The sequence below is a fragment of the Perissodus microlepis genome, chromosome 3 (assembly GCF_051167445.1).
Source record: "Perissodus microlepis isolate ML-2025 ecotype Zambia chromosome 3, ASM5116744v1, whole genome shotgun sequence".
In the NCBI taxonomy this organism is placed as follows: Eukaryota; Metazoa; Chordata; class Actinopteri; order Cichliformes; family Cichlidae; genus Perissodus; species Perissodus microlepis.
Window position 1 is genome coordinate 27,201,824 of NC_140463.1, and position 15,012 is coordinate 27,216,835.

The 15,012-nt window shown below is 37.7% G+C and overlaps 2 protein-coding genes across 3 annotated transcripts; both read right to left on the reverse strand.

Annotated features, from left to right (window-relative positions):
* Nucleotides 1–269: 269 nt before the first annotated feature.
* On the reverse strand, nt 270–5,284 carry ltb4r (leukotriene B4 receptor). Of its 2 annotated transcripts, XM_084923806.1 has the most exons (4): nt 5,146–5,277; nt 3,904–4,428; nt 3,010–3,277; nt 270–2,752 (listed from the first exon to the last, which is right to left on the reverse strand). In XM_084923806.1, exons 2-4 carry the CDS (start codon nt 4,374–4,376, stop codon nt 2,375–2,377), a joined length of 1,119 nt encoding a protein of 372 aa, XP_084779932.1. In that variant the 5' UTR covers nt 4,377–4,428; nt 5,146–5,277; the 3' UTR covers nt 270–2,374. The 2 variants fall into 2 exon arrangements, with proteins under 2 accessions (XP_084779932.1, XP_084779931.1); XM_084923805.1 differs by having other exon boundaries at nt 3,904–5,284.
* Nucleotides 5,285–8,684: 3,400 nt separating this feature from the next.
* Nucleotides 8,685–14,684, reverse strand: LOC146390796 (leukotriene B4 receptor 1-like). Its single transcript, XM_084923807.1, has 5 exons — nt 13,998–14,684; nt 11,095–11,655; nt 10,752–10,952; nt 10,593–10,633; nt 8,685–9,613 (listed from the first exon to the last, which is right to left on the reverse strand). The coding sequence occupies exons 2-5, from the start codon at nt 11,644–11,646 to the stop codon at nt 9,310–9,312; spliced, it is 1,098 nt and encodes a 365-aa protein (XP_084779933.1). The 5' UTR covers nt 11,647–11,655; nt 13,998–14,684; the 3' UTR covers nt 8,685–9,309.
* Between the last annotated feature and the right edge of the window lie 328 nt (nt 14,685–15,012).

Below are 15,012 nucleotides of genomic sequence, written 5' to 3' on the forward strand. Positions count from 1 at the left end.
GTTTTTGTCGTCTTTGAAGTGAATTAAAGTGGTATTACTGAACACCGCTGTGACCTGAATTCTATGTTTCAGCTTCTTAGTCACAAATGAATATTGACCTAGTAATGAAGAAGAAAAAAAAATAAGATGACAGCAACAAAAAGAAAAGTACATGTAGTCAAGGCAATTTCCATTTAAACAGTTTCCCAGTGTGATGTGTTTTTGTTTTACTGTACAAAATCACAATTGAAGCTACAATTTAATTTAATTACATTTTATTTATACAGCACCAAATCACAACAACAGTTGCCTCAAGCCGCTTTTACATTGTAAGTTCAAGATCACATAGGTCAACAAAAGTGGGGAACGTTTCTCCTGGAGCATTCGCATAGCAGGGTCAGAACTTGGCAGCAACAAAACAGCACAGATCCATGTCTTAGTGGTTTAGGCTGCTGGTGATAGTCATGTAATTTCCTCCACACACTTTGGGCCCCTTAATCACAAGTGTGCGTCTTCTCAACCTAAATATTGTTGCTGACCATTTCTATCTCTTTATGATCAGAGTGTTACTGTCTTCTGATGGTTGCTTTCAGCACATCACAAAGCTCAAAACATCTCAAACTGGTTTATTGAACACCACAAACAGTTCACTGTACTCAAGTGGCCTTTACGGTCATCAGATCACAATCCATTAGAGCACCTTTGGGAAGTCGAACCCAGCACCAGCAAGTGTTCTTTATTGTCTTATAAAATACCTTTCAGAATCAGATTTTCTGAGTTAATCCAGTTTGCACTGTTGTTGTGTAAATTTCTTAAATCTAAGTGAAACTCATTTCCTATACTACTCTGGATTAAGTTCATGCGACCATTTTTTTTTTCTTTTCCTGTAACTGTACTGCTACAATCAAGTACACGTGCTCAGGGTGAACAGGAAACAACATACTCTAACTCATAGGTGTCAAACTCTGGCCCGCGGGCCAAATTTGGCCCGCAGCCTAATTACATTTGGCCCACGAAGCCATACCAAATTACTATTAGAGCTGGCCTACTGGTATTATACAGCTGATATATATATTGTTTAGTATTAAGCTTTGCTTGTTCCATATTCAGTTTTTCAGCAAAACTTGTTTGAGTCCATAAGAAAAGATTCATTCTTATATCTGGAAGAATATTTTTTTTTTCAATAAATATTAACGTTAGCCCGCGACTTTGTTCCAGATTGAATTTTGGCCCACTGTGTATTTGAGTTTGACACCCCTGCTAACTCAACATAGCAAGTGTTTAAAACGTAACACATTCTACTACTTTTTTAAGAACATCTTTGTAATACATATAGAAAATGTGTTCGTTTCTATTATTCACATTCATATTATGCATATTTTTGCTCTTACTTTATATATATGTTTGCTTTATAGAAGGATTTAACCTCACTACCCAAGAAAGAAATGCTTGCTTTCTTGGTTTTCAATCAGAATTGTATAGCCCATATGTAAAATCATAAAAATAATCATGCTCCTGAGAAGTCTGAACGAAATCTACAGCACAATTCAAATATATTTCAGTTCAAACTTGTCACCTATATGTTTTTACTCAGAGAGAAATGATTATTAATAAAGGAAAATGAATCAGTTGTAACAGAACCATACAGTTAGAGGACAAAACCAATCTGTTTGACATTATTTGAAGGCCCTACATAAGTTACCAGTTGAGTAACAGTAAACAGTTTTGTGTTTCCAGGATCCTACAATGGCGGTAACCACTGATGTGTCACTCTTTGATGTCACTTTGACTGCAACTCGTTTCCTGCAAAGGTGAGCACTTTTTGTTTTTTGCTCACCTATTTTATTGGGACTTTTGATGGTAGCACAACAGCATAATAACCACATACAGTGTTGTAATGCAGTTCAGTTAGATGTTGTGAAAGAGAAGGCAGCAATGCATGAAACCGTGACAAAAAAGGATGCTTTTGTGACATGTTTTTGATGCAATGTTCTGTTTGTCCAACAAAGCAACCAGTACAGTCTCACATATTAAACAAGCCATGTTTGCACAATAAGAGATTGGCAAACATTAAGAAACTTTCATTATTTTAACAAACTGAATTTGAGCTCGCAGTCAGACTGTGTGTTGTACGCTATAGAAAAATTCTGATTAGAATTAAAAATTACATCAAAAATACTGATTAAATTGTCCATTTCTGTACAACTGGATAGAATATGAATACACACACACAGACATACATGCAAAAAATATATGATACTCTGCAATGATTTGCTTCAGCAATACAAAAATATTATATTTACAGTATTTACTTTCTGGACTACTCCAGTTAGCTTACATTGTTAGTATATGCAAGTTTGGGTCAACTCAATTCACATTATTTTAAATGCTACAGTTACTGCTCAAAGGTGGCCAGAGTCTTTAGTTCAGGTGCCGCAATCTCCTGCTCCACTGCACTCCTGCTCTCACCTCTGTTCTTGCCTTTGAAAGGCTTCCCCATTTTGACAGAGAGTGTGTGCAGGACAGAGCTCTCATCTGGTGAAGAGCTGCTGCGGCCGCTACGGGAAAAAGATGTGGTCCTGCTCTCTGAATTGGTGCCCTCAAAGAGCTTGCCCATGAAGCTAAACCCAGCCTGGCGGATGTGTGAGCTGCCTGCAAACACATAGAGGATGGGGTTGACAGCACTGCTGAAGTAGGCAAAGGCTGTAACGTTTGGACGGGCTGTTTTAGCAGCACGGCTCACTGTCTCACTTCCCATCAATAAACCAATCACCTGAATGAGGAAGAAGAAAAGAGGCGTAAATATTATTGGGGGAAAGCAAAACAAAATAGCACACAAAAAGAAAGTAAATTGTTTATGAATTTATTCCGTTATCAGTCAGATCTATTAATGTCACTCCTGTGGTAGCATGAAAAAAATTTGCTAGCGTAACTGCAGAAGTGCAACATATGCCTGAAGTGTTTACGTCTGGGTCTCACAGTAAGAGAAAGTTTTGATGCTGTCAACCCAGCGTTAAATAGATAACACACCTCTATGATGTTGACAATGTGGTAGGGGAGCCAAAAGACTGCAAAAGCCGAGATGATGAGCAGAATCAGGCGACTGCTTTGTCCTTTACGTTGGAACATGGCACTTCGCAGGCGGCAGATGACAGAGGAGTAGCAGGTGTTGATGAGAGTGAAGGGCACCAGGCATCCCATAATGGTCTCAAAAATGTACTGGAAAACAGGATGAGCCACACTCCCCCAGTGGTAAGGTATACAACCGCTCATGTTGTTTTTGGGACTCTTGAGAACACTGTCAGAGAATTAAAGGGAAAAGATTATGACAGTTTGAGTACAGGCATAAATTTGTAGGACCTTTTTAAAGTAGTTTGGGTTAGATGTTAGACTACAGTCAAATCTGTTTTACAGTTTATTCAATACGCCCTTACAGTAATAATAAATAATAATTTTAAAAGAAAACACTAAAAAAAGTGAAAAAATATATGAAATATATATGATATATATATATATATATATATATATATATATATATATATATATATATATATATATATATCATAAATCATATATGAAAAGATTGAAAAAATAAATATTTGAGAAAATTTAGAAATGAATTCTTGAAAAGATTTATCTGCAGGAGATATTAAAAATCAAAATTTCTTTTTTTTTTCTTTATTGCGTGTTATTATAGGTGTATTACTTTCCAGTAGTGCTGTCTCTAAGTGGAGTAGTTGAGATACACTACAAAAAGGTTATCTTTATATGTTTTATATGAAAAAAGGAAAAAACTACATTATCCACATGAAGCTAATGGGAGCAGATATCCATTAAGATCAGTTCACTTTCCTTCACTGATCCGCAGCAGTAAACACATTAATACACAATTGCTTTGAATGTGAAAAAAACCTTTGGTCTCACCTGCGATAGAAAGGCATCGGCAGTGACAGCAGGAATGCTAAAATCCAGACTCCCAGCAGGAGAAACAGCAGGGAGCGCTTAGTTCTTATTTTCTGGGAAACAAAAGGCCTTGTGACAGCAAGGCAACGGTCCATGCTCATCAGACAAATAAGGTAGATGGACATGTACATGTTCACATTTGATAGGTAATGCATCAGCTTGCATGCTGCTGAGCCAAACTCCCAGCCTCGGCCTCCAGCCAGGTATCTCAGGAAAAAAGGTGCACTGAGCAGGACAAGAGCATCCGCAACAGCCAGATTCAACACCAACAAACATGTCACTGAGCGCTTCTTTACACGGCAGACCACCGACCAAACCACAAACAGGTTCCCCGGAAAACCCAGTACAAATGCCAGGGTCAAGATGCCAATACCAATCTGAGCTGAGATCATCTGAGGGGCAGTGGAGGTGGTGGAGTTTGTGTTGGATGCCATTGAGAAAGCTTCTGAAGATGTTTAGTTCCAAAAGCTGTGAACTTGACTTAACCTTAAAAATAATAGAGAGGCAGGAAACAGGATATGTTGCGTTAAGATTTGTGAGTACACTCTGTATCTGTGCTTAAAATATTGCACAACATTTTGATTTCTACAACTGCATCTAACACAAGAAAAGTGTGTACACCAGAGCTGCTTTGAATGATCAAACATTTATTTAACCAAATGAAATTATTTGACAAGTTCCAGAGATGTTGAACATCAGAATGTGCTGAAATATTCTAGTCTAGTCTAGTTCTTTCTTGCTCTCAAAGGTCTAACTTTATCATTAGTAAATATATGAATGTACAAATCTTATGAAGGATAACAATATGTGTTTAATCACTTTCGGTTATTGGAAAAATTGGACGCATAGCACACGACAACACAGAAAACAAATACTCGGTATGCACTTATTTTTTGAACCACACTGAAACATCTGGGCAATTAAAGAAGTCCAGTTCAGATCACTGAGAAGCTACACAGACATCTGTGTGCTCCACAGAAAGCTGCAACTCCTCTGTTACAAATCAAAACCTAAGAGCAGCAATAAAAATGGCAATCTAGAAATGAATGTGTAACAATGAATAAATAAATAATCCGGGAAATCTGTTGAGATTTCTGTTACTCTTTACATCCATATTAAGATTTTATTAGAAAACAATGAACTTGCCAAACTCTGTGATATCTAGTGGCTGGGAATCTTGGCATATCAAACTCTCATGCTTACCTTCAAATGGTGGTGTCTCTCTTAAAGTCAGAAAAGTAAAAGCAAAAAAATAATATCCCTCTGTGTAACACCTTAGACCTAACCTCCAGAGTTCCCTTCTTAACTCTGAAGATCTTGTGCGAGGAGGAAAACAGGTTTTTTAATATATTGAGTAAGAAGTGTCATGTGAGAGGAAATCAATGACCACAGGAAGCCAGCTTTGTGCTCACTCTGTTGCGAGGTAGCTGCTGTTCCTCCTACACTTTTCACTTTGTTACTGTATTCTTATTGGTGCACTGTGATGTGTTACTGGTAGGCTTTATGGGAAATATTGACATGACATCTGCTGCCTATTGTGGAGCAGTGTTTGCCCTCCATCCTTTCAGAAAACAGACTTGAATAAAGTTAATGAAATGCTAACATTAAAGCTTTTATGTAATTTTACATAGTTTATTGACATATTCATTTAGCAACTCACTGTAACTAAAAATAAATAAGGAAAGAAAAAAGAAGGAAAAAGCCAGAGTACCCTAATATATTGTGAAATTGATGATGTCTGTTTTTTGTGAAAGAAAAGAAATCAGAAGTGTGAGTAAGTGGGGTGCATGACGGAGGGGTATTCCAGTAAACCTTCAGTGTCTTGTTGATACATGATGTTTAAGTCACAGTTGTGTATTGTACAATTTCTCTTGCAACAGACTTTTTGGCAGACCTTTACAACAACTCTTACCACATAATCCAAATGTCTTAAGTTATTTAGGAGAACAGGACATATCCAGCTACACAATGACTTGTATTATGTGTCATGCTTTTGTCATGTTTTGATTAATATGTATTGTTATTTATTTATTTTACAATGTTAAAAGAATCAAGAGGTGTAAAGCTGTAGTTGTGTAATAAACATTTACCTATTAAAAAATCAATGAAATGATTACATGTGATGGGGAGGACTGAAAATGCACAAGGAATAATCACACACTCAGCACCAGTCCTTGGCTACATGGAGTAGTAGCAGCTTGCTGCTTATTATGTATCCTTCCTCCTGATAGTGAGACCACAGGCTTGAAGCGGATGAATTTGGTTTCCCTGTAGTTCAAATGCCTGTTTTTGTTTATGACTTTGTCTTTTCTTTCTGTTCACCTATTTTCTGATCATCTGTGCTAGATTGAATGGACATCAAGTGATCAAGGTAAATTATTTTCCTACTTTAGTGACTTTTACAGTGAGAGGAGTGTAGCAGAGGTGCATAAGGTGTCTATGACTTTATGCAACAGACCAGGCAATATTAGATGCTTGGACATAATGGATGCTTGTTAAGCAAATAAATTGTCTCTATCATGATCTCATCGTTTTATCTTTACCCACTTAGGCATCAAAGCCACTTGTTCAGATTTAAGACGTTAGCATAGTTTGGGTCACACTGGCTTCACATTTGACTTTAGAACAATTTAGAGTACAGAAAAAAATGATGGTTGAGTGAATCAATGTAAGGTCCTCAGGGCTTGTGATGGCAAGTCTAAATGAAAACCCTTCACCACTGCAGCTCACAGTTGATATGAGTTGTTTACTTTGAGTTTGAGTTTTGCCAAATGCAGTGTTGTGTTTTACGGTCAAACATCTCCACTTTGGTTTACTTCCAGTAATCTTGTTTTTTCAGATTCGATTTTGGAAACTTAATCTATTACCATTCTCTCTCATTTTTTTAAATCTTTGTTTGTTTGTTTGTTTGTTATAAAGAACAGACTCTCTCCTATCCACCCATCTGAACAAACGTTATTTGTTTTGTGTTTTGCAGAAACCCAAGAAAGAAGAGGAGAAAGTATAGGAACTATCATGGAAGAACAGGTCCCTGGATGGCATGTACCATCGGCAGATAGAAGAAGTAGCTCATACAGACGTGGACAAAATTGTTGGTACCCTTCGGCCAATGAAACGGTCACAGAAATAACTTAAAAAATTAATAATTAGTAATGACAAATAATGACTTCATGAACTTCTTCAAAAATAAAATTTTAACCATTAGAGAAGAAATTACTCCCACTGGCACGTCTTCCGTGGAGGAAGCAGAGTCTGGGTACAAGAGGGATGAGTCGCCTATCTCCAGGGGTGAGGTCACTGAGGCCTAGGGATGGGTATAGAAAACTGGTTCTTGTTGAGAACTGTTTCAATTCCTTGGAATTGTTTGCCATTTTTGCAAACGATTCCCTTATCGATTCCAGTCGCCCCGAATGACGTCACCACATTGTGGAGCATCATTTACCTGGCAGGAAACACGGCGGCTCAAACGCTCAAAAGTTTGATTATACTTTACGAGAACGGATGACAACAGGGCAACTTGCAATACTTGCAAAGTGGATATTTCAATTAAGGGAGGAAACACTACGAATATGCAAAAGCATTTGCTCACAAAACACACGATGACCTTAAATGAATGTCGTGTTTTTAATTCCGCTCCGGACTCGTGAATCTCAACCCAGCAGCAGCGGTAACGGTTGCACGTCCTCTCCCATTAATGCGGCAGGTAAATAATCAACTAACTGTGCATATTATGTTAGCGCGATCTGCCTTATTACAAAACCTGCCATTACTGTGCATTTAGGTGACCATGATGAGACAGACAGAGTCTGGCTGGCTCAGATGCTGGCAGTTGTCGCTGCAGTCTACCGGTAGCGTCTCCTTTCAGGCCAGGATAGACGAATGTCACCGAGCAGTGACTAAGTTTGTGGTCAAAGGCTTGCACCCATTTGCTACAGCAGATGCCCCCGATTTTCGGTAAGTGAATGTGTTTAATTATAGGCAGGGACATTACTGGATATTCTTGTGTAATTGCTACAGAATAATTTATGTTATACTTTGTTATTGACAGAAGAATATTTATTTTATTGTTTTACATTTACATTTTTTTTCCTGGGGACCCTGTGACACCCCATTGAAGAGCCGTAGGCTGTGGATCTCTTAAGATCTCACTGTTGGGTTTGCAAGGCCATGTTACTCCTAAATTTCTATCTTGTTCAAAGAGAAGATATAAAACAAAGTTCTAAGTTAATCGACCTTAGTGTTCTCCTTTTTTAAAAAGAATCGATAAGAGAATCGATAAAGAATCGAATCGTTAAACAGAATCGAAAATGGAATCGGAATCGTGAAAATCTTATCAATACCCATCCCTACTGAGGCGGGTAAATAACTGCTTGGTGGCAGGGTCCCTGCAGTGGATGAGGTCCGTCCTGAGTTCCTGAAGGCTCTGGATCTTTTAGGGCTGTCTTGGTTGGCATGCCTCTGCAATGTTGCATGGACATCAGGGGCTCTACCTCTGGATTGGCAGACCAGGTTGGTGATTCTCATCTTTAAGAAGGAGGACCAGAGGATGTTTTCCAACTATAGAGGGATCACACTCCTCAGCCTCCCTGGGAAAGACTGCTGTGATGGATGGATGAATGGTTCCAATTTTGTTAAAATATTGACTAGGGTACGAAAGATGGCGATAAATGAAATGAAAAGAATTGAAAAGATTTCAAACTTTTTTCAAGCTGCTAATAAAATGACATGTGTCCAGTTAAAAATAACAGAGAAAAAAGAATCCTGAGAAATACGTGTGAATTTTAATAGTAAATATCAAAACTAAAGTTGTCAAGCCCATTAAGTCACGGCAGCTCAACTTTCAACTGTATAAAATGTAACAGTTGATCTGTCTTAGCATTTTTACCATTCTTACCATTTTTAGGCATTTTACAAATATATCATTGCATAAACAAAATAACAGTGTCAAACCTTAAAAAAATTCACATGTACAGTGCACCATCTCCTTTAAGGAGTAAATGTTGAATTGAAAATAGAGGTAAGTAGGAATCTGAAAATCCTACATAGTTCCTCACAGTTTTTCCTCTTGTGTGACAGTTCAGAGCTGAGCAAGGCTCATTTGTGTGGTATACAGTTCCTCTTTTAAGAATCACCTCAAAAATATGTCAGTGTATCATGCTTCCAGGTGCAGCCTGTTCCAGGAATCTGATGTCAAGTTGTATCCTTTGTTATCCTCATTTCAGAAGTGAGGAACCAGCTGTTAGTAAGTTATTAAAACCTTTCCAATTTTCTCCTAAAAAATGTGCTTTCACCCGTGATGGAGGAAGAATTTATAATTTTAATATTTCAAGGGCACGGCACTATATCAGGCCTATTGCCTCATGTCGTCTACTTACCATTCTGCACTGGTTTGATATTAGAACTTGAGTTAGTGGTAGAATCTGGGTCTCTGTCTTTTAGCATTACAGCATCTGCATCTTTGTCTCTATCATGACTATTCTGGCTGTTTTGTCTACTCTTCCTTGTAACTGAATCCAACCCAGTGCCCTCAAACAAGCGAGCCATGAACGCAAGTCCTTCTCGTCGGATGTAAGACTTTCCTGCGAAAAAGTACAGCACGGGGTTGGCGCAGCTGCTCATGAAGGCTATGGAAGAAGTGACAGCACGACTCCTGGTCCATATTTTATGCAGTCTGTGAGGGAAGAGAGGTGAGCACAATACAAACATAAACATGATGGGAAAAATAATTCATTCATTAATTAATCAAATATAAAATAACTTGGTTTTGCCTACAGCTGATTAATACAGGCAGAGATTTTTCTAGAAGGGAAGAAAATTTGAGGGAATTTTTTATCATGTGCATTTCTTTTGGGACACAGATGAAAGATTGACCTTAAAGGTAGTGACCCTGGGTTTTTAAAAAAGCTGAAAGTTGACAGTAATAACTAACTGATATAAGCATGCACTGAAAAGAGACTTTAAAATTTAAATAACTGATTCTTGAATGCTGTAATTTACTGACCTGCCAAAAACGTGTTTTCTGCATTGAAAGTCAGCATAAGTCAGTAATTATTTGTGTGACTAACTGCAATGGGAACCCATAAACTGAACCTTTTTTTCCTTTTTTGTAAAAGTACATTTGAAAATGAGAAGTATTTTTAGCAATAAAATGCATTTGGAGTAAAAAGCTTTCACAAAAAAAAGATTTCAGCATTTCAATAAACTACATGAATTGTTGCAGATTATAGTTACAGTATTTACAAGGCATTTAAAAGACAGAGACCAGAGGCTGTGATAGTAAAAGCAGAAATGTTGTCTTGACGACCACATCCCTTGAGATAATGAGATAAAAAAATAAAAATCCCCAAATGACTCTAAGGCCTCTGTAAAAAAACAAACATTCATTTTCCTATATCTATATCGATACTTAAATACTAATGATGTAAATGAACTTTAGCTTTTAGATGTCATGAAACTTTAGCATACAGGAATTAAGTTTTAGTTCCATCACACATATCATTTAGTGCTGCATTACCAGTTTTCTCATATAAGGTGAAATTTTCCAAACTGTTCAATGAGTAATCTCGTAAAAAGTTCACTTTGACTTCAGCACCACCTGACTCACTTCTTCTCAATAGTAAATGTAAATTTGTATCTTAAATTATACTTACATAGTTTTTACTTGACTCTCTGGATACACTGCCCATGCAACCTGAGCAAAATGTAAAAATAGTTAAATTATAATTTCGTTAAGAATCATCATAATGATGAATTTTAAAGGCATTATTAGAAGAAGGTATTATGCATAAAATTAAGACTGTGGGACATACTTGCACCAGGTTTATGCAATGGTAGGGCAACCAAAACAGGCAGAAGGTCAACACGATGGCCAGGATGAGATTCTCGCTACGAATGCGACGGCGGAACTTGGTCTGTCGGATCCGACGCAAGATGCATATGTAGCTGACTACAATGACAGTATAGGGAATTAGAAATCCCAATATGATCTCCAGTGTGTATTGTAGGACCACCTGTACAGGGAGAAAACACAAGAGGGATGAACAATAGTGTAGAATGGAGGTGCTAATGTGTATATATGTATGCATAGATTGATAGGTAAATAGAGAGGTAGATTTAAACAGTATTCCTCTATCAGAATTCTTCTCAACTCACATGGCTGCATAAATCATGGAAGGAATCGCAAACATGCTTAGGTCCCTTGTCCCTCACTTCTCTGAAGAGGAGTGCAGGAATGGAGGCGGCAATCACCAGTGCCCACACCGCTGCCAGCACACGGGGTACCGTCTTATGGGTGCTGATAACACTGACACGTTGTGGCCACAGCACAGCCACCAGCCTGTAGAGGCTCATCATCATAATGAGCTGGATGGAAGCGTACATGTTGGCTAGACACAGGTAGTAGAGGACCTTACACATTACATTCCCAAACACCCAGTTCTGTTTAACGAGGTAGACAATGAAAAACGGGGTTAAAGCCATTAGAAAGCCATCTGCGATAGCTAAGTTAAGGATGAGAAGAGTAGTGACAGATTGCTTTCGTGCTCGTGCCATGATGCTCCAGATGACGAACAAATTTCCAGGGCAGCCCAGGAGAAAGATGAGGCTGAGGATGAAGGCACCCATAGATGTGGCAACTGGATTATCCACAATGGTTTCATTTCCTCCAGCGGTGTTTGTCCAATTTGAACAATCTCTGTGGGCCATCTTTGTTTGCTGTCAAAGAGAATGATTCATTCGGTCACTTTATTACTCCCTTTTAACAAGAATACAGAAAACAGAGACAGCATCTCAGGGCTGCAACAAGAATATGGCAAAAAAAATAACAAATAATAGTAAAGGTCTTCACCTCCTCCCTCATGTTTTATCTGAATCGAGTGCCAGGCTGAAAAGCATGAATTTCATGCAGGAAAGTGTGGGAGTGTGGCGCAAGTGCAACAGGTTTTAACGGAGACTGTTAATTCCTCTTAATTCCAGACGAGACCAGACATGAGTGGAAAGCACCAGTGAGTGTGTTGGTGTCAATATTTAAGCAGAGATTGTACTATAGACTTCTGTGCTCCTTCTCTTCAGGGTCATTGACGGAAAATGATTTTTGCACAAACAAACTCAAACACAACACAAAAAAAAGAAATATACTGGGAAGCTTCAAAATACATTCAGGAGAAAATAGTATTAAAGTATTAAAATAGTATAAAATAGTATTAAATATACACTAAAAATAATATGCACTGTATGAGAAGTGTGTGGATACATGTGGATAATCATTTTCTTTTAAATTTTTCTGACAATTAATTAGTTTACAGTCTAAAACTATGTGAAACTGATGCTCATTTTAGAGCACTGTGCTGTGGCGCAGACTACTGGCCAAGTGGTGAATAAATCACCGAGATTATCTCTTTTTAACTAGCTGCAACATTTATGCATTAGTCCAATATATTGTTTATCATTGCCCTGTGAGAGTAACGCAGTCTCGGCATATTCATAGCAATGGCATTGAAATGAACAGTTGCTTGTTGATATAATGTCTTGGTGCTAACACACATGTGTGTTCAAATGTGAAGTATATAAGTATTAATAAGCTTTCAGAATTTTACTTAAACCAGGAAGTTTTTTTTCCCATTTGTTAACAGGATAATAACTTCAGTGAATGCATTTTAACACCGTGTTAGTTCATTTGAGCCTAAGTTGTATTGAGTTGGTGTTTGGATCCTTGACTGCTATTTATTTATGCTTTCAGTTATGTGATATTGTGCTCTCTCGTTCATATCTTGTCTATTATTTGTAGTGGTTTCATCAATATTTCTATGTGTGCCTTTCTATGCCTTCTGTATACCTTGGTCCATTTTTATTTCCTCGTCTCCTACTTCCTCTTAACCTCTTAATTGTCTTCCCTCTGTCCTTTCTTGTAGTGTAAACATAGTATAATTACCTTGTAATTTCTGCAGTAACTGACCGCAGGGCAATAGAAATTGGCCCTGTTGTACTGAGACAGTTTTATTTTGGGGGATTTGTTGAAGTAAACTAAGGTAATAAAATATGTTTATGTATATCTAATATTTACAGCCCTTGAGACATTTATACATTAGCAGAGACACTTAAATATGCTATGTGTGAATATGCTCTCTGTTTCTTTTCCCCCCCTCTCCAGCAACCAACTTGAAGAATCAGAGTCCTTTCACATTACTAAAAATGTTTTTCAAAAAAAACGTGTCATTACATGCTCTACATTATCTATCACTCCAGTCAGGCAGTGTCAGTATGTCTCTGCGTATAATCAGGTACTCACACCTACACTTGCTGAACAAACCTGTTTGATATTTCTTAGCAACCTGTCTTGTAATTGGTGTTTATTACAGAGTCAATAAGTGTGCAGTTGGTTTTAATGGTAAGCAGGCTCACACAAGGTTCAGTTGATTTCTGCTTTTTGCTTGATTTAGAAGTAATGTGACCACATGACCGTTGTTTACAAAGAGCTGGTCAAACCTCATGGGCAGTGGCATCCAAGCAGCAGTGGACGCTGACACTGTTTTTTCTTGTTGAGCTGTGCAACAACTACAACTTTTACCCACTATAACCAGGTCGTGAATAATTGGCAGATTTTGTTTTTTTCCAGTTTCTGTTACGCTTGTTGTTGCAGTGTTTCTATTTTCTTTGGTCTTTGTCATCTTAATCTCTATTTTTATTACCATTTACATACACAGACCTTCCTGTTAAACCACAACACTAATAAAAACATGCCTGACTTAGAGGGTGTGTTTGTGTGCTCTGTGATTCACATGCATACCTATTCCACCCACAGAGAAAGAGTACGCGCGCAGAAATGGTACAACACATGGAACGTAAGTGTCCACAAATTTAGCTGTACCTGACATATTCATACTTAAAAAAAACTCTAATATACATAAGAACAGTATCACCCATGGAAACATGTACCATGCCATGCATTCTCAAAATATATATATGATTCACTAGGCTGCAGAAAATGAACTATTATTGTAAAGAATCATTAAAAACAACAAACAAATCCCAGATCAAAAAAGACAGAAAAGACTTACCAAGTTAAATGTAAATCCCAACACAGAAAAGAAAACACCATGTGCTTGAAAATGGGTCTGAATGTGTTAAAGATGTTGTAGTTTCTTCCTTTTCTTTTAACCTTTTAGTCCTACCTCACTTTCTCCCACCTACTTTCATTCTGTTTCTCTCTCTGAGCCCTCTCTCCATTGACTTGTCATGCTTGCTGTAACATGCAGGGAGCAGAGGAAGGTGTGTCCCAATTATACCTCGCCTCTTTCCTCGGTCCTAGCAGTTCATCAACATTCTCAAGCAGATAAACCCAAAAGCAAACCAGTAAAAGGATATTTCATTCAAATCACTGTTCATCTCATTTCCACTGTTTTGTGCATATGACATGTTTCTTCACCTTTACTGTCAAAGCAGCAGTTGTTGTTTTAGAGGCATATCTTGTCAAAACTTTACCAACATTTCAGCTTTACTACAAAGACACACACCTTGCACCCATATGACTTATCTTGTGGTTTATGGCTATAACTGCAAGATTTTCAGACCTGTAGGGATTTGTTTCTACTCAGCAGCAACCAGCTGGCTGTTAATGTTGCGCAGTCAAGACAAATTCTTTTTCGACATTTAAGTTTATTCCAATAAGGTTTAATGGGGTTGAAGCCAAGACTATTAAGCCATTCTGTGTATTTATGCACAAGAAAGCAAACTCCAAGATTGCTTCCACTGTTATAGCACATTGTTGTTTAAAATATATATATATATTTCTAGTACTGCACATGTAAATGTGTTTGGATCAGTTATGTGATCCACATAGTTAGGTGAAAAAGTTGGTCTGGCTACCCAAAGCCTGAGTAATGGAAGGGACTCTTTCAAGCCGAAGTCTAAATTAAGCTTAAGCTGAACTCATGTCGCAACTAAAAGTTATTCCAAGTAATAATTGATATTGATAACTGAAATCTTAGCAATACTACACTCAAATAACAGCTTGATTGTATGTTGGAACAGTGGGTTTCATCTGGTGTGCCAGAAGATACTAACCCCAAGTTG

Excerpts from the sequence above, each read along its gene's own strand:
- ltb4r (XM_084923805.1), bottom strand. The coding sequence starts at position 4,376 with ATGGCATCCAACACAAACTCCACCACCTCCACTGCCCCTCAGATGATC. Across the intron at positions 3,278-3,903 it reads CCGATGCCTTTCTATCGCAG|TGTTCTCAAGAGTCCCAAAA; the intron begins GTGAGACCAAAG and ends ATTCTCTGACAG. Across the intron at positions 2,753-3,009 it reads ACATTGTCAACATCATAGAG|GTGATTGGTTTATTGATGGG; the intron begins GTGTGTTATCTA and ends TTCCTCATTCAG.
- LOC146390796 (XM_084923807.1), bottom strand. The coding sequence starts at position 11,646 with ATGGCCCACAGAGATTGTTCAAATTGGACAAACACCGCTGGAGGAAAT. Across the intron at positions 10,953-11,094 it reads TCCATGATTTATGCAGCCAT|GTGGTCCTACAATACACACT; the intron begins GTGAGTTGAGAA and ends CTCCCTGTACAG. Across the intron at positions 10,634-10,751 it reads ATTGCATAAACCTGGTGCAA|GTTGCATGGGCAGTGTATCC; the intron begins GTATGTCCCACA and ends CATTTTGCTCAG.